This window comes from Tachyglossus aculeatus, chromosome 3, assembly GCF_015852505.1.
Source record: "Tachyglossus aculeatus isolate mTacAcu1 chromosome 3, mTacAcu1.pri, whole genome shotgun sequence".
Taxonomy (NCBI): Eukaryota; Metazoa; Chordata; class Mammalia; order Monotremata; family Tachyglossidae; genus Tachyglossus; species Tachyglossus aculeatus.
Window position 1 is genome coordinate 1,578,295 of NC_052068.1, and position 25,399 is coordinate 1,603,693.

Consider the following 25,399-nt stretch of genomic DNA (forward strand, 5'->3'; position numbering starts at 1 on the left):
ATCTGATCACCTTGTATCCTCCCCAGTGCTTAGAACAGTGCTTTGCACATAGTAAGTGCTTAACAAATTCCAAAATTAAAATTAAATTATATGTTGCCAACTTGTACTTCCCAAGTGCTTAGTACAGTGTTCTGCACACAGTAAGTGCTCAATAAATACGATTGAAGGAACGAATGAATGAATCCCCATTTTCCAGATGAGGTCACTGAGGCCCAGAGAAGCGAAGTGACTTGCCCAAAGTCACACACCTGACAAGTGGCCGAGCCGGGATTTGAACCCATGACCTCGGACTCCAAAGCCCAGGCTCTTTCCACTAAGCCACGCTGCTTCTGTTTAGTACAGAGCATAGATGCAGAAGGCAGAGCAAGCTGGGGAAATATATGTCTGTATACCTCTGTAATTTATGTATTTATTTATTCATTTATATTAGTGTCTGTCTCCCCCTCTGGACTGTGAGATCGTTGTGGATAGGGATTTTCCTGTCATATTGTACTCACCCAAGCGCTTAGTAATAATAATAATAATAATGATGGCATTTATTAAGCGCTTACTATGTGCAAAGCACTGTTCTAAGCGCTAGGGAGGTTACAAGGTGATCAGGTTGTCCCACGGGGGGCTCACAGTTTTAAATCCCCATTTTACAGATGAGGGAACTGAGGCGCAGAGAAGTGAAGTGACTTGCCCAAAGTCACACAGCTGACAAGTGGCGGAGCTGGGATTTGAACCCATGACCTCTGACTCCAAAGCCCGGGCTCTTTCCACTGAGCCACGCTGCTTCTCTAATGGTATTTGTTAAGCGCTTACTATGTTCCAAGCACTGTTCTAAGTGCTGGGGGGGATACAAGGCGATCAGGTTGTCCCACGTGGGGCTCAAAGTCTTCATCCCCATTTTACAGATGGGGTAACTGAGGCCCAGAGAAGTTAAATGGCTTGCCCAAGGTCACACAGCTGACAAGTGGTGGAGCCGGAATTCGAACCCATGACCTCTGACTCCCAAGCCTGGGCTTTTTCCACTGAGCCACGCTGCTTCTCTAATGGTATTTGTTATGCACTTACTATGTGCAAAGCACTGTTCTAAGCGCTGCGGGGGATACAAGGCGATCTGGATGTCTCACGGGGGGGCTCACTGTCTTCATCCCCATTTTACAGATGGGGTAACGGAGGCCCAGAGAAGTGAAGTGGCTTGCCCAAGGTCACACAGCTAAGCGGTGGAGTCGGGATTCGAACCCACGACCTCTGACTCCCAAGCCTGGGCTCTTTCCACTGAGCCACGCTGCTTCACCATGCCGGCGTCATGGTGCACGCTCAGCCTGTTTTTCCCTCCGTTCTCTCCCCGTCCAGCCTCTACCCACTTTCTATCTGCACGCAGTAAGCGCTCAATAAATACGATTGATTGATTCCCAAGCGCTTAGTCCAGTGCTCTGCACGCAGTAAGCGCTCAATAAATACGATTGATTGATTGATTGAAGTGGGGAAGCTGGAATTAGAGCCAACGTCCTTTCGATTCCCAGGCCTGGGCTCTATCCACTAGGCCAAGCCGCTTCTCGCCTGGCCGCCCAGGTGGTCAGACCAATCCATCGTCTTTATTGAGCATATTTATTACATATTTCTTTATTACATATTTATTACTCCATTTATTTATTTTACTTGTACATATCTATTCTATTTATTTTATTTTGTTAATATGTTTGGTTTTGTTCTCTGTCTCCCCCTTCTAGACTGTGAGCCCACTGTGGGGTAGGGACCGTCTCTAGATGTTGCCAATTTAGACTTCCCAAGCGCTTAGTACAGTGCTCTGCACCCAATAAGTGCTCAATAAATACGATTGATTGATTGATTGAAGTGGGGAAGCCAGAATTAGAGCCAACGTCCTTTCGATTCCCAGGCCTGGGCTCTATCCACTAGGCCACACCGCTTCTCGCCTGGCCGCCCAGGTGGTCAGACCAATCCATCGTCTTTATTGAGCATATTTATTACATATTTCTTTATTACATATTTGTTACTCTATTTATTTATTTATTTTACTTGTACATATCAATTCTATTTATTTTATTTTGTTAATATGTTTGGTTTTGTTCTCTGTCTCCCCCTTCTAGACTGTGAGCCCACTGTGGGGCAGGGACCGTCTCTAGATGTTGCCAACTTGGACTTCCCAAGCACTTAGTCCAGTGCTCTGCACGCAGTAAAGCGCTCAATAAATACGATTGATTGATTGATTGATTGAAGCGGAAAAGCCAGAATTAGAGCCAACGTCCTTTCGATTCCCAAGCCTGGGCTCTATCCACTAGGCCACTCCGCTTCTCGCCTGGCCGCCCAGGTGGTCAGACCAATCCATCGTCTTTATTGAGCATATTTATTACATATTTATTTATTACATATTTATTACTCTATTTATTTATTTATTTTACTTGTACCTATCTATTCTATTTATTTTATTTCGTTAATATGTTTGGTTTTGTTCTCTGTCTCCCCCTTCTAGACTGTGAGCCCGCTGTTGGGTAGGGACCGTCTCTAGATGTTGCCAACTTGTACTTCCCAAGCGCTTACTACAGTGCTCTGCACACAGTAAGCGCTCAATAAATACGATTGATTGATTGATTGATTGATTGACTGAAGTGGAGAAGCCGGAATTAGAGCCAACGTCCTTTTGATTCCCAGGCCTGGGCTCTATCCACTAGGCCACGCCGCTTCTCGCCTGGCCTCCCAGGTGGTCAGACCAATCCATCGTCTTTATTGAGCATATTTATTACATATTTATTTATTATATATTTATTACTCTATTTATATATTTAGTTTACCTGTACATATCTATTCTATTTATTTTATTTTGTTAATATGTTTGGTTTTGTTCTCTGTCTCCCCCTTCTAGACTGTGAACCCACTGTTGGGTAGGGACCGTTTCTAGATGTTGCCAACTTGTACTTCCCAAGTGCTTACTATAGTGCTCTGCACACAGTAAGCGCTCAATAAATACGATTGATTAATTGATTGATTGAAGTGGAGAAGCCGGAATTAGAACCAACGTCCTTTCGATTCCCAGGCCTGGGCTCTATCCACTGGGCCACGCCGCTTCACGCCTGGCCTCCCAGGTGGTCAGACCAATCCATCGTCTTTATTGAGCATATTTATTACATATTTCTTTATTACATATTTATTACTCTATTTATTTATTTATTTATTTATTTTACTTGTACCTATCTATTCTATTTATTTTATTTTGTTAATATGTTTGGTTTTGTTGTCTGTCTCCCCCTTCTAGACTGTGAGCCCGCTGTTGGGTAGGGACTGTATATGTTGCCAACTTGGACTTCCCAAGCACTTAGTACAGTGCTCTGTGCACAGTAAGTGCTCAATAAATGCGACTGATTGATTGATTGATTGATTGAGCACTTACTGTGTGCAGAGGACTGTACTGAGCGCTTGGGAAGTCCAAGTCGGCAACAGATAGAGCCGGTCCCTCCCCAACAGCGGGCTCACAGTCAAGAAGGGGGAGACAGACAACAAAACCAAACGTACTAACAAAGAGAAGCAGCCTTGGCTCAGTGGAAAGAGCACGGACTTTGGAGTCAGAGGTCACGGGTTCAAATCCCGGCCCCGCCAACTGTCAGCTGTGTGACTTTGGGCAAGTCACTTGACTTCTCCGGGCCTCAGTGACCTCATCTGGAAAATGGGGATGAAGACTGGGAGCCCCCCCGTCTCCCCCCTTTTAGACTGGGAGCCCACTGTTGGGTAGGGACTGTCTCTAGATGTTGCCAATTTGTACTTCCCAAGCGCTTAGTACAGTGCTCTGCACATAGTAAGCGCTCAATAAATACGATTGATGATGATGACAACTTGGTCAGCTTGTAACCTCCCCAGCGCTTAGAACAGGGCTTTGCACATAGTAAGCGCTTAATAAATGCCACCAAAAAAACCCAAAATAAAATAAATAGAATAGATATGTACAAGCAAAATAAATAAATAAATAAATAAATAAATAAATAAATAAATAAATAATTGTATAAATAAATAAATAGAGTAATAAAGACCAGGGATTCGTGCTCAATACTGGGCGACGGATGGCCACCTCTGACCCCCCGTGCCCCCCACCATGTGCCCCCCGCCAGTCGGGGACGCACCTGACAGTCTTCACAGCACAGCCCGTGGGCACAGACGGCTCCCGGCTTCAGCGTGCAGGACGTGGCGTTGCAACAGCGGCTAGTACACTCCTGGGGATGGAGAGGACGGGCAGTGGGGGCCCACGACCGGTGGCCACCCCTGCCAAGGCCTAGCCCAATGGCCCCTTCCCCCATAAACCCTTAGTCCGGTGCTCTGCACACAGTAAGCGCTCAATAAATACGACTGAATGAATGAAAAGGTGGTCAGGTTGTCTTCATCCCCATTTTCCAGATGAGGGAACTGAGGCCCAGAGAATATTATTATTATTATTATATTATTCTTTTAGACTGTGAGCCCACTGTTGGGTAGGGACTGTCTCTATATGTTGCCAACTTGTACTTCCCAAGCACTTAGTCCAGTGCTCTGCACACAGTAAGCGCTCAATAAATACGATTGATGATGATATGTTGCCAACTTGTACTTACCAAGCGCTTAGTCCAGTGCTCTGCACACAGTAAGCGCTCAATAAATACGATTGATGATATGTTGCCAACTTGTACCTCTCAAGCGCTTAGTCCAGTGCTCTGCACACAGTAAGCGCTCAATAAATACGATTGATGATGATATGTTGCCAACTTGTACTTCCCAAGTGCTTAGTCCAGTGCTCTGCACACAGTAAGCGCTCAATAAATATGACTGATGATGATATGTTGCCAACTTGTACTTCCCAAGCGCTTAGGCCAGTGCTCTGCACACAGTAAGCGCTCAATAAATACGACTGATGATGATATGTTGCCAACTTGTACTTCCCAAGCGCTTAGTCCAGTGCTCTGCACACAGTAAGCGCTCAATAAATACGACTGATGATGATATGTTGCCAACTTGTACTTCCCAAGCGCTTGGTCCAGGGCTCTGCACACAGTAAGCGCTCAATAAATACGATTGATTGATTGATTGCTTTGCACATAGTAAGTGCTTAATAAATGCCATGGTTATTATTAATTATTATTATTATTATTATTAATTAATTATTATTATGGCTCTCGATGCTCTCACCTCAGGCTCCCCACAGTCGCACTCCTCTCCTTCCTCCACGAAGCCGTTGCCGCACCTCCGGGCCCCCAGAGACTCCTTCGCGTCCGGCGGGTTGAAGAGGCAGGTGCCCACTCCCTTCTGCAGACTCTCCTCCAAATCCCTCTCGCTGCAGCTGCTGAAGGCCCCTGGTAGGGGATACCTGTTGGGGTGAGGGGGCGGGGTGGTCCCTGAGTGGGGACCAGAAGGGAACTGGCCCAGATCAGGATGGTGGAGCGTTGGGGGGGACGGGAATTCTTTCCCTATCCCAGGAAATTGTCCCCTAGGCTGGGCATGTAATAAATGTGCTCTGCACACAGTAAGCGCTCAATAAATACGATTGACTGAATGAATGAATGAAGTGTGTGCACTGGGCATATGTCCATCAATCAATCAATCAATCGCATTTATTGAGCGCTTGCTATGTGCAGAGCACTGGACTAAGCGCTTGGGAAGTACAAATTGGCAACATATAGAGACAGTCCCTACCCAACAGTGGGCACACAGTCTAATGTCGTCTGTACTGCATGGGTAATAATAATAATATAATAATAATGGCATTTATTAAGCACTTACTATGTGCCAAACACTGTTGGAAGTGCTGGGGAGGTTGCAAGGTGATCAGGTTGTCCCACGGGGGGCTCACAGTCTTCATCCCCATTTGACAGATGAGGGACCTGAGGCCCAGAGAATGAATGAATGAATGAATGAAGTGTGTGCACTGGGCATATGTTGTCTGTACTGCATGAGTAATAATAATAATATATAATAATAATAATAATGATGGCATTTATTAAGCGCTTACTATGTGCCAAACACTGTTGTAAGCGCCGGGGAGGTTACAAGGTGATCAGGTTGTCCCACGGGGGGCTCACAGTCTTCATCCCCCTTTGACAGATGAGGGAACTGAGGCGCAGAGAATGAATGAATGAATGAATGAAGTGTGTGCACTGGGCATATGTTTTCTGTACTGCATGGGTAATAATAATAATATATAATAATAATAATAATGATGGCATTTATTTAGCGCTTACTATGTGCCAAACACTGTTGTAAGCGCTGGGGAGGTTACAAGGTGATCAGGTTGTCCCACGGGGGGCTCACAAGTCTTCATCCCCATTTGACAGATGAGGGAACTGAGGCGCAGAGAATGAATGAGTGAATGAATGAAGTGTGTGCACTGGGCATATGTTGTCTGTACTGCATGGGTAATAATAATAATATATAATAATAATATAATAATAATAATAATAATGGCATTTATTAAGCGCTTACTATGTGCCAAACACTGTTGGAAGCGCTGGGGAGGTTACAAGGTGATCAGGTTGTCCCACGGGGGGCTCACAAGTCTTCATCCCCATTTGAGAGATGAGGGAACTGAGGCGCAGAGAATGAATGAGTGAATGAATGAAGTGTGTGCACTGGGCATATGTTGTCTGTACTGCATGGGCAAAAATAATAATATATAATAATAATAAAATAATAATAATAATGACGGCATTTATTAAGCACTTACTATGTGCCAAACACTGTTGTAAGCGCTGGGGAGGTTACAAGGTGATCAGGTTGTCCCACGGGGGGCTCACAGTCTTCATCCCCATTTGACAGATGAGGGAACTGAGGCACAGAGAATGAATGAATGAATGAATGAATGAATGAATGAAGTGTGTGCACTGGGCATATGTCATCTATACTGCATGGGTAATAATAATAATATATAATAATAATAATAATAATAATGGCATTTATTAAGCGCTTACTATGTGCCAAACACTGTTGTAAGCGCTGGGGAGGTTACAAGGTGATCAGGTTGTCCCACGGGGGGCTCACAGTCTTCATCCCCATTTTCCAGATGAGGTAACTGAGGCACAGAGAAGTGAAGTGACTTGCCCAAAGTCACACAGCTAATTGGCGGACCCGGGATTTGAACCCATGACCTCTGACTCCAAAGCCCGGGCTCTTTCCCACTGAGCCACGCTGCTTCTCTTATTGATTGTAAGCCCTTACAGGGAACGAGTCTAAGTCTAATCCCCACCTATGCCCTCTTTCCCAGTGCTCAGTACAGTGCCTCTAGACTGTGAGCTCACTGTTGGGTAGGGACTGTCTCTATATGTTGCCAACTTGTACTTCCCAAGCGCTTAGTACAGTGCTCTGCACACAGTAAGCGCTCAATAAATACGACTGATTGATTGATTCATTAGTCCAGTGCTCTGCACACAGTAAGCGCTCAATAAATATGATTGAATGAATGAATGAATGTCCATATCTATAATTCATTTAGATTAATGTCTGTCTACCCCTATAGACTGAGCACTCCTTGAGGGCAGCAAATGTGTCTACCAACGCTGTCTCACCGTACTTTCCCAAGCGCTTAGTACGGTGGTCTAGTCTACACATAGTAAGCACCCAATAAATACCACTGACAGGGAAGCAGCGTGGCTCAGTGGAAAGAGCACGGGCTTTGGACTCAGAGGTCATGGGTTCAAATCACGGCTCTGCCAATTGTCAGCTGTGTGACTTTGGGCAAGTCACTTCACTTCTCTGGGCCTCAGTTACCTCATCTGTAAAATGGGGATTAAAACTGTGAGCCCCCCGTGGGACAACCTGATCACCTTGTAAACTCCCCAGCGCTTAGAACAGTGCTTTGCACATAGTAAGCGCTTAATAAATGCCATTATTATTATTATTATTATTATTATTATTATTATTATTATTATTATTACCCCTGGCCTGCAGTGGTGATGCCATAACATTCCACGACTCGATGCCCAACGCTTCCTCTTCTTGGGCCCCTTGAAGCCGAAATTTATCCTAAAAAGGACGTTAGAAAGTCGGAAAACTCTTGAGCAAGAATTCCTGGAATTAAGGAACTGAAAAATTGCTCCAGTTGTTTTTCTTTGAGAAAAACATGATTTCCCGTTTGGTTATTTTGGTCCGCAAACACAATGTGCATTCACGGGTCCGGGCCGGTCCTGCCCTCGATCCTTCCTTCCCGGGAAAAGCCGCAGAGATTGGCATCTGTCTGGAAACTGTTCCCAGAGCCGGCTTGTACTTCCCAAGCGCTTAGTACAGTGCTCTGCACACAGTAAGCGCTCAATAAATACAATTGAATGAATGAATGAGTGAACATCAGCCTCTCGCTCCCTCCCTTCTCCGCCGATCCTCTGCCCGTGCCACGGCAATGCAGATCTGTCTGGATGGAAACACCCGATCCATACATCGGTGGTATTTACTGAGCGTTTACTATGTTCAGAGCACTGTAATAAGCTCTTGGGAGCGTATAGTATAACAGAGTTGGTAGATACGATCCCTGCCCACAAGGAGCTTACAGTTTAGAGACATTAATATGATGAATAAATTCATTCCTTCATTCAATCGTATTTATTGAGCTCTGATTGGGTGCGGAGCACTGTACTAAGCGCTTGGGAAGTCCAAGTTGGCAACATATAGAGACATTAATATGATAAATAAATTCATTCCTTCACTCAATCGTATTTATTGAGCGCTGTGTGCGGAGCACTGTACTAAGCGCTTGGGAAGTCCAAGTTGGCAACATATAGGGACATTAATATGATAAATAAATTCATTCCTTCATTCAATCGTATTTATTGAGCGCTGACTGTGTGAGGAGCACTGTACTAAGCGCTTGGGAAGTACAAGTTGGCACTTGGACCAACGGCTTAGTCCATTTAGTTATTCATTCAATCGTATTTCTTGAGCACTTATTGCGTACTGTGTACTGTGCCGAAAGAACAATTCGGCAACAGATAGAAACAATCCCTACTCAACAACGGGCTCACAGTCTAGAAGGGGGAGACAGACAACAAAACGAAACAAGTAGACGAGGCATCGCTAGCATCAAAATGGTCAGTCAGAGATGGGAAGTTCGGCCTCGACTTTGGATTTCTTCAAACAGACACAAAGGACCAGTGCAAACGCCAACTCTGGCTCCTTTCAATCAATCAATCAATCAATCAATCAATCGCATTTATTGAGCGCTTACTGTGTGCAGAGCACTGTACTAAGCACTTGGGAAGTCCAAGTTGGCAACATCTAGAGACAGTCCCTACCCAACAGCGGGCTCACAGTCTAGAAGGGGGAGACAGAGAACAAAACCAAACATATTAACAAAATAAAATAAATAGAATAGATATGTACAAGTAAAATCCTTGACAGCCCACTGAGTTTCCAGTTAATTTCCAGTCATTCCAGTGCTCTGCACGCAGTAAGTGCTCGACAAATATGATTGAACGAATGAATGAACAAATAAAGGGTGGAAAGGGTGGAAAGTATATATATATGCATATATGTTTGTACATATTTATTACTCTATTTATTTATTTATTTATTTTGCTTGTACATATCTATTCTATTTATTTTATTTTGTTAATATGTTTGGTTTTGTTCTCTGTCTCCCCCTTCTAGACTGTGAGCCCACTGTTGGGTAGGGACCGTCTCTATATGTTGCCAACTTGGACTTCCCAAGCGCTTAGTACAGTGCTCTGCACACAGTAAGCGCTCAATAAATACGATTGATTGATTGATTGATTGATTGGGAAGTACAAGTTAGTAATATATAGAGACGGTCCCCACCCAATAGCAGGCTCACAGTCTAGAAGGGGGAGACAGACAACAAAACAACACATATTAACAAAATAAAATACATAGAATAGTACTGCTCTGCTTAGTACAGTGCTCTGCACACAGTAAGCGCTCAATAAATACGACTGATTGATTGATTGATTGATTGAAAGTGATGGAGTTACTTTGAACCTTTGGCTGAGTAGAGTGTGAGCCTACTTTCTGGCCCACTTCTAAAAGAGCCTTTCGCTTGTTACGTTTTCTGTCTCCGACACCAGCAGTTGGTGCCATTTGTGTTCTTTCAAGCAGTGCGGCACCTTTCTAAACAAGCGTTTGCTCTCAGTTGTCATTGAAGACCTTAGAAAGTAAGGTGCTCTAGAGTCTGAGCAGCGTGGCTCAGTGGAAAGAGCCCGGGCTTTGGAGTCCGAGGTCATGGGTTCAAATCCCGGCTCCGCCACTTGTTAGCTGTGTGACTTTGGGCAAGTCACTTAACTTCTCTGTGTCTCAGTTCCCTCATCTGTAAAATGGGGATTAAGACTGTGAGCCCCACGTGGGACCACCTGATCACCTTGTAACCTCCCCAGCGCTTAGAACAGTGCTTTGCACATAGTAAGTGCTTAATAAATGCAATTAAAAAAAATTTGGAGAGGAATGGTAGGAGGGAGATGGGGCGGTAACTGGAGGGAGCTGTGGGGTCAAGGGAGGGTTTTTTTAGGAGGGGGAAACAGGAGCATGTTTGAAAGCAGAGGGGGAGACTCAATCAATCAATCAATCGTATTTATTGAGCGCTTACTGGGTGCAGAGCACTGTACTAAGCGCTTGGGAAGTACAAGTTGGCAACATATAGAGACAGTCCCTACCCAACAGTGGGAGCTATTGGAGAGCAAACAGTTGAAGATGGCAGTCAGGGAGGGAAGAAAGGAGGAGGCAAGGGCTCTGATAAGGTGAAAAGGGATGGGCTCAGAGGCGCAGGTGGAGGGGGGAGACTTTGGGAGAAGGCAGGAGATAATAATAATAATAATAATAACAATAATGGCATTTATTAAGTGCTTACTATGTGCAAAGCATTGTTCTAAGCGCTGGGGAGGTTACAAGGTGATCAGGTTGTCCCATGGGGGGCTCAGTCTTAATCCCCATTTTATAGAGGAGGTAACTGAGGCACAGAAAAGTTAACTGAGAAGCAGCGTGGCTCAGTGGAAAGAGCCCGGGCTTTGGAGTCAGAGGTCATGGGTTCAAATCCCAACTCCTCCAATTGTCAGCTGTGTGACTTTGGGCAAGTCACTTAACTTCTCTGTGCCTCAGTTACCTCATCTTTAAAACGGGGATTAAGACTGTGAGCCCCCTGTGGGACAACCTGATCACCTTGTAACCTCCCCAGCGCTTAGAACAGTGCTTTGCACATAGTAAGTGCTTAATAAATGCCATTATTATTATTATCGAGTTGCCCAAAGTCACAAAGCTGACAATTGGCGGAGCTGGGATTTGAACCCCTGACCTCTGACTCCAAAGCCCGGGCTCTTTCCACGGAGCCATGCTGCTTCTCTAAGATCCTCTCTTGAGATATTGTTGGGAAATTCCGTCCCCTTGGCTCCCCAGAAAACGCCCTCAAAGGTCACCAATGATCTCCTTGCAAAATTCAACTGCTTCTACTCCATCCTCATCCTCCTCGACCTCTCAGCTGCCTTAGACACTGTGGACCACCCCCTTCTCCTCAACACGCTATCCAACCTTGGCTTCACAGGCTCCGTCTTCTCCTGGTTCTCCTCCTATCCTCCCCAGCGCTTAGAACAGTGCTTTGCACATAGTAAGCGCTTAATAAATGCCATTATTATTATTATTATTATTATCTCTCCGGTCATTCATTCTCAGTCTCCTTTGTGAACTCCTCCTGCGCCTCCCATCCCTTAACCATGGAGTCCCTCAAGGTTCAGTTCTGAGTCCCCTTCTATTCTCCATCTACACTCATTCCCTTGGAGAACTCATCTGCTAGAGAAGCAGCATGGCTCAGTGGAAAGAGCCTGGACTTTGGAGTCAGAGGTCACGGGTTCAAATCCCGGCTCTGCCAATTGTCAGCTGTGTGACTTTGGGCAAGTCACTTCACTTCTCTGGGCCTCAGTGACCTCATCTGTAAAAGGGGATTAAGACTGTGAGCCCCATGTGGGACAACCTGATCACCCTGTATCCCCCCAGTGCTTACAGTAGTGCTTTGCACATAGTAAGCAATTAATAAATGCCATTATTATTTATTATTATTATTATTATTATGATGTGCCGTCTCAAAAGACTGCAGCCTTGGCATTACGCTCGACTCCTGTCTCCCTCTTCCCTCCATTTCGCACATTCAGCCCATCCTGATACTTTATCAATTCTACAGCGTGGCTCAGTGGAAAGAGCCCGGGCTTTGGAGTCAGAGGTCATGGGTTCAAATTCCGGCTCCGCCAATTGTCAGCTGTGTGACTTTAGGCAAGTCACTTCACTTCTCTGGGCCTCAGTTACCTCATCTGTAAAAAGGGGGTTAAGACTGTGAGCCCCCCGTGGGACAACCTGATCACCTTGTAACCTCCCCAGCGCTTAGAACAGTGCTTTGAACATAGTAAGCGCTTAATGAATGCCATCATTATTATTATTATTATTCTCTGTGCCTCAATGACCTCATCTGTAAAAGGGGATTAAGACTGTGAGCCCCATGTGGGACAACCTGATCACTTTGTATCCCCCCAGTGCTTAGAACAGTGCTTTGCACATAGTAAGTGCTTAACAAATACCATTATTATTATTATTTGCTCCCATGGCTTCAATTACCATCTCTATGCAGCTGATACCCTAATCTACATCTCTTGGTCATGGGTTCAAATCCCAGCTCTGCCAATTGTCAGCTGTGTGACCTTGGGCAAGTCACTCCACTTCTCTGTGCTTCAGTGACCTCATCTGTAAAATGGGGATGAAGACTGTGAGCCCCACATGGGACAACCTGCTCACCTTGTAACCTCCCCAGCGCTTAGAACAGTGCTTTGCACATAGTAAGTGCTTAATAAATGCCATCATCATTATTATTACAAGTGGAGTAAATAATGGTGTCAGCAGATACCACTGAAAACAGTCCCCCCCACCCAAAATGAAAAGAACAGCTCTTGTTCGACTTTCCCGCCTCACCCCACCCGGGTATCCCTCCCGCTCCAAATCCCGCAGACCATAGCTCTCCTCAACCTCAGAGCCCCCTGGGATCCCTTTCAATCAATCAATCAATCAATCAGTCGTATTTATTGAGCACTTACTGTGTGCAGAGCACTGTACTAAGCGCTTGGGAAGTCCAAGTTGGCAACATCTAGAGACAGTCCCTACCCAACAGTGGGTTCGCAGTCTAAAAGGGGGAGACGGAGAACAAAACCAAACATACTAACAAAATAAAATAAATAGAATAGATATGTACAAGTAAAATAAATAAATAAATACGGAGAAGCAGCGTGGCTCAGTGGAAAGAGCCTGGGCTTTGGAGTCAGAGGTCATGGGTTCAAATCCCAGCTCCGCCAACTGTCAGCTGTGTGACTTTGGGCCAGTCACTTCACTTCTCCGGGCCTCAGTTCCCTCATGTGTAAAATGGGGATGAAGCTTGCGAGCCCCCCGTGGGACAACCTGATTACCTTGTATCCCCCAGCGCTTAGAACAGTGCTTTGCACATAGTAAGCGCTTAATAAGTGCCATTATTATTATTGAATAAATAAGTAGAGTAATAACTATGTACAAACATATATACATATATACAGGTGCTGTGGGGAAGGGAAGGAGGTAAGATGGGGGGGATGGAGAGGGGGATGAGGGGGAGAGGCCTTCCCAGACTGAGCCCCTTCCTTCCTCTCCCCCTCATCCCCCTCTCCATCCCCTTATCTTACCTCCTTCCTTTCCCCACAACACCTGTATATATGTATATATGTTTGTACATATTTATTACTCTATTTATTTATTTATTTATTTTGCTTGCACATATCTCTTCTATTTATTTTACTTTGTAAGCATGTTTGGTTTTGTTCTCTGTCTCCCCCCTTTTAGACTGTGAGCCCACTGTTGGGTACGGACTGTCTCTATATGTTGCCAACTTGTACTTCCCAAGCGCTTAGTCCAGTGCTCTGCACACAGTAAGCGCTCAATAAGTACGATTGATTGATTGATTGATTGATTGATTGATTGAAGGAAGGGGCTCAGTCTGGGAAGGCATCCTGGAGGAGGCCACTACCCCCGGGTCAGGCCAGAACAGCAGGCCGAGCCCTCGGCTCCGAGGTGGTATATGTTGCCAATTTGTACTTCCCAAGCGCTTAGTACAGTGCTCTGCACATAGTAAGTGCTCAACAAATATGATTGATTGATTGATTGATTGATTGATTGATTGAGGTGATTTCCTCAAAGTGTGGAGGGACCGGTCCCACTCTCCCCCTCACCAGGGTGGGATCCAACGCCCGGAGCGGGCCGGAGGAGTGGGCAGCCATTCCCGGGACCGCACACCAAGCTGGGCCCGACGTTGGAGTGACAGGAAGAGTTCGGAGTCCTCAGTCTAGGAGGCCTTCCCCGACTGAGCCCCTTCTTTCCTCTCCCCCTCATCCCCCTCGTCCCCCTCTCCATCCCCCCGTCTTACCTCCTTCCCTTCCCCACAGCACCTGTTTATATGTATATATGGTTGTACATATTTATTACTCTATTTATTTATTTATTTATTTTACTTGTACATATCTATTCTATTTATTTTATTTTGTTAGTATGTTTGGTTTTGTTCTCTGTCTCCCCCTTTCTAGACCGTGAGCCCACTGTTGGGTAGGGACTGTCTCTATGTGTTGCCAATTTGTACTTCCCAAGCGCTTAGTACAGTGCTCTGCACATAGTAAGCGCTCAATAAATACGATTGATTGATTGATTGATTGTACATATTTATTACTCTATTTATTTATTTATTTATTTATTTATTTTACTTGTACATTTCTATCCTATTTATTTTATTTTGTTGGTATGTCTGGTTCTGTTCTCTGTCTCCCCCTTTTAGACTGTGAGCCCACTGTTGGGGAGGGACTGTCTCTATGTGTTGCCAATTTGTACTTCCCAAGCGCTTAGTACAGTGCTCTGCACATAGTAAGCGCTCAATAAATACAATTGATTGATTGATTGATTGATTCGGACCGCGTGTCGCTCACCCGGTGGAAGGGTTCATGATGCAGCCTCCCTTCTCTCCGGCCGACGGGCAGGAGCAGCCCCGGTCGGGGGTGTCGTGGTTCATCCCGAAGTTGTGGCCGAGCTCGTGGGCCAGGGTGACCGCCGTGCCCACCGGGTGGTCGGAGTGGTCCTTGGGAAAAGGAGAAGCACACACATAGCCTCCTTGCTCTCTTGCCGTTCAGCACAGCTTGCGAGAGAGAGCTCCGACCGGGCTGGGGGTCGGGGGACCCGGGTTCTAATTCCGGCTCCCCTTCTGGCCCCCCAGCCTCCTCCCCACTCCAGTCCATACTTCACTCATACTTCAAGCGCTTAGTACAGCGCTCCGCACACAGTCAGCGCTCAATAAATACGATTGATTGATTCACTCTGCTGCCTGGATCATTTTCGATCGTATTTATTGAGGGCTTACTGTGTGCGGAGCACCGTACTAAGCACTTAGTAGTTCTCCGTCTCCCCCTTTTAGACTGTGAGCCCGCTGTTGGGTAGGGACTGTCTCTAGATGTTGCCAACTTGGACTTCCCAAGCGCTTAGTACAGCGCTCCGCCCACTTTAAGCGCTCAATCAATACGATTGATTGATAGTACAGTGCTCTGCACACAGTAAGCGCTCAATAAATACCACTGATTGATTGGTCCTCCGATTGGTCCTCTCCATCTCCCCCTCTCCATCCCCTCATCTTACCTCCTTCCCTTCCCCACAGCACCTGTATATATGGATATATGTTTGTACAGATTTATTACTCCATTTATTTATTTATTTATTCTACTTGTACATATCTATTCTATTTATTTTATTTTGTTAGTATGTTTGGTTTTGTTCTCTGTCTCCCCCTTTTAGACTGTGAGCCCACTGTTGGGTAGGGACTGTCTCTATGTGTTGCCAATTTGTACCTCCCAAGAGCTTAGTACAGTGCTCTGCACATAGTAAGCGCTCAGTAAATACGATTGATGATTGATGATGATTCATTGATTCACTCTGCTGCCTGGATCATTTTCAGTCATATTTATTGAGGGCTTACTGTGTGCGGAGCACCGTACTAAGCGCTTAGCAAGGACCCCTTCCTTCCTCTCCCCCTCGTCCCCCTCTCCATCCCCCCCATCTTACCTCCTTCCCTTCCCCACAGCACCTGTATATATGTATATATGTTTGTACATATTTATTACTCTATTTATTTATTTATTCTACTTGTACATATCTATTCTATTTATTTTATTTTGTTAGTATGTTTGGTTTTGTTCTCTGTCTCCCCCTTTTAGACGGTGAGCCCACTGTTGGGTAGGGACCGTCTCTCTATGTTGCCAATTTGTACTTCCCAAGCGCTTAGTACAGTGCTCTGCACATAGTAAGCACTCAATAAATACGATTGATGATGATGAGGATGATGATGACAAGTCGGCAACATCTAGAGACGGTCCCTACCCACCAACGGGCTCACAGTCTAGAAGGGGGAGACCGACGACAAAACAAAACACGTAGACTTGAAGTCACATCTCCTCCAAGAGGGCTTCCCTGACTGCGCCCTCCTCTCCTCTCCTCCCACTCCCTTCTGCGCCGCCCTGACTCCCTCCCTTCATTCAGGGCAGTGGAAAGAGCCCGGGCTTTGGAATCAGAGGTCGTGGGTTCAAATCCCAGCTCCGCCAACTGTCAGCTGTGTGACTGTGGGCAGGTCACTTCACTTCTCTGGGCCTCAGTTCCCCCATCTGGAAAATGGGGATTAAGACTGTGAGCCGCAAGTGGGACAACCTGATCACCTTGTATCCCCCCCAGAGCTTGGAACAGTGCTTTGCACATAGCAAGTGCTTAACAAATACCATCATTGTTATTATTATTATTATTATTATTATTCATCCAACTTGTACTTCCCAAGTGCTAGTACAGTGCTCTGCACACAGTAAGCGCTCAATAAATACGATTGGATGAATGAATGAAAAACGTTCAGCCCATATTTCCCCACTCTTCAAGAACATCCGGGGGTTGCCCATCCACCGCTGCATCAAACAGAAACTCCTCATCACTGGCTTTAATCAGTGCCAATCAATCAACTTGCCCCCTCCTACCTCATCTTCTTTACTACATACTTCACTCTTCTAAATAATAATGATGGTATTTGTCAAGCGCTTACTATGTGCCAAGCACTGTTCTAAACGCTGGGAGAGATACAAGATAATCAGGTTGTCCCATGTGGGGCTCACAGCCTTTAATCCCCATTTTCCAGATGAGGTAACTGAGGCACAGAGAAATGAAATGACTTGCTCGAAGTCCTACCGCTGACAAGTGGAAGAGCCGGGACTAGAACCCACGACCTATGACTCATTCATTCATTCATTCATTCAATCGTATTTATTGAGCGCTTACTGTGTGCAGAGCACTGGACTAAGCGCTTGGGAAGTGCAAGTTGGCAACATATAGAGACAGTCAATCAATCAATCAATCGTATTTATTGAGCGCTTACTGTGTGCAGAGCACTGGACTAAGCGCTTGGGAAGTACAAGCTGGCAACATATAGAGACAGTCAATCAATCAATCAATCATATTTATTGAGCGCTTACTGTGTGCAGAGCACTGTACTAAGCGCTTGGGAAGTACAAGTTGGAAACATATACAGACAGTCCCTACCCAACAGTGGGCTCACAGTCTAGAAGGGGGAGAAAGAGAACAAAACAAAGCATATTAACAAAATAAAATAAATAGAATAGTAAATCAATCAATCAATCAATCGTATTTATTGAGCGCTTACTGTGTGCAGAACACTGTACTAAGCGCTTGGGAAGTACAAGTTGGCAGCATATAGAGACAGTCCCTACCCAACAGTGGGCTCACAGTCTAGAAGAACCCACGACCTCTGACTCATTCATTCATTCATTCAATCGCATTTATTGAGCGCTTACTGTGTGCAGAGCACTGGACTAAGCGCTTGGGAAGTACAAGTTGGCAACATACAGAGACAGTCAATCAATCAATCAATCGTATTTATTGAGCGCTTACTGTGTGCAGAGCACTGTACTAAGCGCTTGGGAAGTCCACGTTGGCAACATCTAGAGACGGTCCCTGCCGAACAGCGGGCTCACAGTCTAGAAGGGGAAGACAGCAAAACCAAACATATTAACAAAATAAAATAAATAGAATAAATAGGCCACCAGGGCTTCAACTCAGGTTGGTTGGCTTTCTCTCTCTCATCCCGCTCTTCTCCCCTTTCCCCCAACCATAATAATAATAATGGCATTTATTAAGCACTTACTATGTGCAAATAACAATAATAATAATGGCATTTATTAAGCGCTTCCTATGTGCAAATAATAATAATAATAATAATGGCATTTATTAAGTGCTTCCTATGTGCAAATAATAATAATGGCATTTATTAAGCGCTTACTATGTGCAAATAATAATAATAACAATGGCATTTATCAAGCGCTTACTATGTGCAAATAATAATAAGAATAATGGCATTTATTAAGCGCTTACTATGTGCAAATAATAATAATAATAATGGCATTTATTAAGTGCTTAGTATGTGCAAATAACAATGATAATAATAATGGCATTTATCAAGCGTTTACTATGTACAAATAATAATAATAATAATAATGACATTTATTAAGCACTTACTATGTGCAAATAATAATAATAATAATAATGGAATTTATTAAGTGCTTACTATGTGCAAATAATAATAATAATAATAATGGTATTTATTAAGCACTTACTATGTGCAAATAATAATGATAATGGCATTTATTAAGTGCTTACTATGTGCAAATAATAATAATGATAATGGCATTTATTAAGCGCTTACCATGTGCAAATAATAATAATGGCATTTATTAAGCGCTTACTATGTGCAAATAATAATAATAATAATAATAATAATAATAATAATGGCATTTATTAAGCACTTAGTACGTGCAAATAATAATAATAATAATAATGGCATTTATTAAGCACTTCGTATGTGCAAATAATAATAATGATAATAATAATGGCATTTATTAAGCACTTACTATGTGCAAATAATAATAATAATAATGGGATTTATTAAGCACTTACTATGTGCAAATAATAATAATAATAATGGCATTTATTAAGCGCTGTTCTAAGAGCTGGGGTGGTTACAAGTTGATCAGGTTGCCCCACGGGGGGCTCACAGCCTTCATCCCATTTTCCAGAGGGGGTAACTGAGGCCCAGAGAAGCGAAGTGACTCGCCCAAAGTCCCACAGCTGACAATTGGCGGATCCGGGATTTGAACCCACGACCTCTGACTCCAAAGCCCGGGGCTCTTTTCCACTGAGCCACGCTGGCCGGAATTCCCGCTGCACGGGCTGACTTCGAAATGACCACCTCTCGAAGCGGACGGCCTACAAGCTGCCAACTTGTACTCCCAAGCGCTTAGTACAGCGCTCTGCAAACAGTAAGCGCTCAATAAATACGATTCAATGAACGGTTCAAGGAAACTGACCACAGGAACAGGAAAGGGGAGGAGGGAAGGAGGCGGAAAACTGGAGCCTCCTTGACCTCAAAGGAAAGGAAATCCCAAGGGGTTTATCCGTCCAATAGATAAGGCTCCTCTTGGCAGCTGAGATCCCAAAGCTTTTGCTGGGATTTTCCTCATTCCTTAGGAATGAGGTGGATGACTGTTTTCCAAATTGTTGTGTCAGCAGATGCTGCCTCTTCCTTCCTTCATTCCTTCAATCGTATTTATTGAGCGCTTCCTGTGTGCAGAGCACTGTACTAAGCGCTTGGGAAGTCCAAGTCGGCAACATATAGAGCCGGTCCCTACCCAACAGCGGGCTCACAGTCTAGAAGGGGGAGACAGACAACAAAACAAAACATGCTAACAAAATAAAATAAATAGAATAAGCCCTGCTATGTCCTGAAAACTCACGTGCCAAGCACTGCGCGAAAGCCAGAGTCGATCCATCTCTATATGTTGCTAACTTGTACCTCCCAAGCGCTTAGTACAGTGCTCCGCACACAGTAAGCGCTCAATAAATACGATTGAATGAATGAATGAATGAATGAATAGCTCCCGTTTCACCCAGGGTCGTAATAGAAGAGGGAGAGTTGAGTGGGGATCTTAAGCCCATTTCACAGATGGGGAGACTTGAAAACCCAAGCTGGTAAGTGACCTGCCCAAGGTTACACAGATTTAGTTTCCATGAAGCAGCGTGGCTCAGTGGAAAGAGCCCGGGCTTTGGAGTCAGAGGTCATGGGTTCAAATCCCGGCTCCGCCGACTGTCAGCTGTGTGACTTTGGGCAAGCCACTTCACTTCTCTGGGCTTCAGTTTCCTCATCTGGAAAATGGGGATTAAGATTGTGAGCACCCCGTAGGACAACCTGATCACCTTGTATCCCTCCCAGCGCTTAGAACAGTGCTTTGCACGTAGTAAGTGCTTCATAAATGCTATATTATTATTATTATCATTATTATTATTATTATCATTGTTATTATTTGCAATCCGTGTGCATGATACCACCGGATTGGCCTTGAATTTGGGGATTAAGCAGAACGGTGACCGCCGTTACCGTCAACTGAGGCGCAGCAGGGCCGAGCGGAAACAGCCCTCGCCTGGGAGTTAGAGGACCCGGGTTCTAATCCCCGCTCCACCACCGGTCTTCTGGGTGACCTTGGATAAGTCACTTCACTTTTCTGGGCCTCAGTTCCCTCATCTGTAAAATGGGGATTAAGACTGTGAACCCCATGTGGGACGCGGACTGGGTTCAACCTGATTTTCTTGCATCTATTCCAGTGCCTGGAACATAGTAAACGCTCAACAAGTACCATAAAGTACGCCTCGGGCTGTGTCTCCACGGCCTTACACTCTGGCGTCCATCGGCTTTGACTCCTCTAATCTTGGGGCGGGATCCCTGCTCCACCACATGTCTGCTGTGTGACCTTGGGCAAGTCACTTAGCTTCTCTGAGCCTCAGTTACCTCATCTGTAAAATGGGGATTAAGACTGTGAGCCCCACGTGGGACAACTTGATCACCTTGTATCCCCCCTCCAGCGCTTAGAACAGTGCTCTGCACATAGTAAGCGCTTAACAAATGCCATCATTATTATTATTATTATTATTATTATCAGACTGACGTATTTCTTGAGTGAGGAAGCTCTAACAGTGTGCTAGACACTCCTCTAGGCTGTAAGCTCATTGTGGGCAGGGAATGTGTCCACTTATTGTTATATTGTTGTATATATTGTTATATTATATTGTTATATTATATTGTTATATATTGTTATATTGTTCTATCCAAAGTGTTTAGTACAGCGCTCTGCACACAGCAAGCGCTCAATAAATAATAATAGTAATAATAAAGGCATTTATTAAACGCTTACTATGTGCAAAGCACAGTTCTAAGCGCTGGGGAGGTTACAAGGTGATCAGGTTGTCCCACCGGGGGCTAACAGTCTTAATTCCCATTTTACAGATGAGGGAACTGAGGCCCAGAGAAGTGAAGTGATTTGCCCAAAGTCACACAGCTGACAAGTGGCGGAGCCGGGATTTAACCATCATCATCATCATAATAATGGCATTTATTAAGCACTTACTATGTGCAAAGCACTGTTCTGAGCCCTGGGGAGGATACAAGGTGATCAGGTTGTCCCATGTGGGGCTCACAGTCCTAATCCCCATTTTCCAGATGAGGTAACTGAGGCACAGGGAAGTTACGTGACTTGCCCAAAGTCACCCAGCTGACAAGTGGCAGAGCTGGGATTTGAACCCATGACTTCTGACTCCAAAGCCCGGGCTCTTTCCACCGAGCCAAGCTGCTTCTCTGGAACACCACCAAATGAACGAAAGAGAGCGGAGCCTCAGGCGGTAATGTCTGTGTCTATTTTATTTTGTTAATATGTTTTGTTTTGTTCTCTGTCTCCCCATTCTAGACTGTGAGCCCGCTGTTGGGTAGGGACTGTCTCTAGATGTTGCCAACTTGGACTTCCCAAGCGCTTAGTACAGTGCTCTGCACACCGTCAGTGCTCAATAAATACGATTGATTGATTGATTGATTTTACTTTTACATATCTACTCTATTTATTTTATTTTGTCAGTATGTTTGGTTTAGTTCTCTGTCTCCCCTTCTAGACTGTGAGCCCACTGTTGGGTAGGGACTGTCTCTATGTGAAGCAGCGTGGCTCAATGGAAAGAGCCCGGGCTTTGGAGTCAGAGGTCATGAGTTCAAATCCCGGCTCTGCCAACTGTCAGCTGTGTGACCTTGGGCAAGTCACTTCGCTTCTCTGTGCCTCAGTTCCCTCAACCGTAAAATGGGGATGAAGACTGTGAGCCCCACGTGGGACAATCTGATTACCTTGTAAGCTCCCCAGTGCTTAGGACAGTGCTTTGCACATAGTAAGCGCTCACCAAATACCATAATTATTATTATTATTAATAAATACGATTGAAGGAATGAATGAATGACTGAATATGAGGACCAGGCATCCTCCCACAAGAGGAACGGACCGGCTGTTGGGTAGGGACTGTCTCTATATGTTGCCAACTTGTACTTCCCAAGTGCTCCGTACAGTGCTCCGCACACAGTAAGCGCTCAATAAATACGATTGAATGAATGAACGAACCCCAGAATCCCCGTCGGCCACCTGGAAGTGGCCAGAGTGGCCCGCGATCGAGGCTGCTCACCATGACGATGCCCCCGGACTGCTCCACGGTGCACATGCTGAGAAGGGGGGCCATGCCCACGGTGGTTCCCTGGAAGAACACCCCGCTGGGAAAGAGCGAGGAGAGATGTCCATCAGCTCAAGGGCCCCGTCTCCTCCCGGCCGGTCCGGGCTCATCCCCGCATCATCCGCAATCTCCAGTGGCTACCAATCAATCTGCGCATCAGGCAGAAACTCCTCACCCTGGGCTTCCAGGCTGTCCATCCCCTCGCCCCCTCCTACCTCACCTCCCTTCTGTCCTTCTCCAGCCCAGCCCGCACCCTCCGCTCCTCTGCCACCGCTCACCTCCTCACCGTACCTCGCTCTCGCCTGTCCCGCCATCGACTCCCGGCCCACGTCCTCCCCCGGGCCTGGAATGCCCTCCCTCTACCCATCCGCCAAGCTCGCTCTCTTCCTCCCTTCAAGGCCCTGCTGAGAGCTCACCTCCTCCAGGAGGCCTTCCCACACTGAGCCCCTTCCTTCCTCTCCCCCTCGTCCCCCTCTCCATTCCCCCCATCTTACCTCTTTCCCTTCACCACAGCACCTGTATATATGTATATATGTTTGTACATATTTATTACTCTATTTATTTATTTATTTTACTTGTATATATCTATCCTATTTATTTTATTTTGTTAGTATGTTTGGTTTTATTCTCTGTCTCCCCCTTTTAGACTGTGAGCCCACTGTTGGGTAGGGACTGTCTCTATATGTTGCCAATTTGTACTTCCCAAGCACTTAGTACAGTGCTCTGCAAATAGTAAGGGCTCAATAAATACGATTGATTGATTGATTGATTGATCCGCAGCCCCTCGCTTCCCGCCTCCAAGCTCCATCTGGGAATTTCCTTGGGATCAGGGAAGGTCCCCGCCCATTCTGCTCCACTGGACTCTCCCCAGCGCTTAGTCCAGTTCTCCGGAGAGAGGGAGTGCTCAATAAGTACCACCGATTGACTGGCTACGGGGTGGGCATCATTATTATTATTAGTCAATCAATCAATCAATCGTATTTATTGAGCGCTTACTGTGTGCAGAGCACTGGACTAAGCGCTTGGGAAGTACAAGCTGGCAACATATAGAGACGGTCCCTACCCAACTGTGGGCTCACAGTCTAAAAGGGGGAGACAGAGAACAAAACCAAACATACTAACAAAATAAAATAAATAGAATAGATAGGTGCAAGTCAAATAAATAAATAAATAGAGTAATAAATCTGTACAAACATATATACGTATATACAGGTGCTGCGGGGAAGGGAAGGAGGTAAGATGCGGGGGATGGAGAGGGGGACGAGGGGGAGAGGAAGGAATATTGATATATTGATGTCAAGAAACTACAGCTATGGACACAATCTAGTGTGTCCGTCTTTATTTTGTTAGTATGCTTTGTTTTGTTGTCTGTCTCCCCCTTCTAAACTGTGAGCCCCTTGTTGGGTAGGGACCGTCTCTGTATGTTGCCGACTTGTACTTCCCAAGCGCTTAGTACAGTGCTCTGCACACAGTAAGCGCTCAATAAATACGATTGAATGAATGAATAAATGACAGGGCAGAGTCATTAGCTGGGAGGGCGGGGTCCGGGGGTCGGCCTCCACCTGGACCCCAGCCCCCTTCCTTGGGCTCCAGCAGGAGGCCCATGCTGGATGCGGCCTGAATAATAATAATAATAATAATAATAATAATAATAATAATAATAATAATAATAATAACAGGATTTATGAAGTGCTTACTATATGCAGTGCACTGTTCTAAGCGCTGGGGAGGTTACAAGGTGATGAGGTTGTCCCACGGGGGGCTCACAGACTTAATCCCCATTTTACAGTTGAGGGAACTGAGGCCCAGAGAAGTGAAGTGACAATCCCAAAGTCACCCAGCTGACAATTGGCGGAGCTGGGATTTGAACCCATGACCTCTGACTCCAAAGCCCAGGCTCTTTTCCACGGAGCCATGCTGCTTCTTAAGCGCTTACTATGTGCAATGCACTGTTCTAAGCACCGGGAATGTTACAAGGTGATGAGGTTGTCCCACATGGGGCTCCCAGTCTTCATTCCCATTTTCCAGATGAGGGAACTGAGGCCCAGAGAAGTGAAGTGACTTGCCCAAAGTCACCCAGCTGACAATTGGCGGAACTGGGATTTGAACCCATGACCTCCGACTCCAAAGCCCGGGCTCTTTTCCACTGAGCCACGCTGCTTCTTAAGCGCTCACTGTGTGCAATGCACTGTTCTAAGCGCCGGGGAGGTTACGAGGTGATGAGGTTGTCCCACGGGGGGCTCACAGACTTAATCCCCATTGTACAGATGAGGTAACTGCGGCCCAGAGAAGTGAAGTGACTGGCCCAAAGTCACACAGCTGACAAGTAGCGGAGCCCGGATTTGAACCCCTGATCAATCAATCGTATTTATTGAGCGCTTACTGTGTGCAGAGCACTGTACTAAGCGCTTGGGAAGTACAAGTTGGCAACATATAGAGACAGTCCCTACTCAACAGCGGGCTCACAGTCTAGATCTGTGACTCCAAAGCCCAGGCTCTTTCCACTGAGCCACGCTGCTTCACATAGTAAGCGCTTAATAACTGCTATCATTATCATTATTCTTCTTCTTTGTACCTCAGTTCCCTCAACTGGAAAATGGGGATGAAGACTGGGAGCCCCCTGTGGGACAACCTCATCGCCTTGTTAACCTTCCCAGCGCTTAGAACAGTGCTTGGCACATAGTAAGCGCTTAATAAACGCTATCATTATTATTATTATTACGAGTTGCGGCCGATGCCCAAACGTTTCGGACCCAAATACCATCTGCGCTAG

General features: G+C 45.5%; 1 protein-coding gene across 1 annotated transcript in view; it reads right to left on the reverse strand.

The window, feature by feature from the left end:
- Window positions 1-25,399, reverse strand: part of ADAM12 (ADAM metallopeptidase domain 12) — a 227,376-nt gene that overhangs the window by 55,395 nt on the left and 146,582 nt on the right. Inside the window, exons 9-12 of the mRNA XM_038743975.1 lie at window positions 22,582-22,666; window positions 14,928-15,076; window positions 5,155-5,332; window positions 4,119-4,208 (exon numbers count right to left, since the gene is read on the reverse strand). Of these exons, the coding sequence (XP_038599903.1) occupies window positions 4,119-4,208; window positions 5,155-5,332; window positions 14,928-15,076; window positions 22,582-22,666 (502 nt within the window). The remainder of the gene's footprint in view (window positions 1-4,118; window positions 4,209-5,154; window positions 5,333-14,927; window positions 15,077-22,581; window positions 22,667-25,399) is intronic.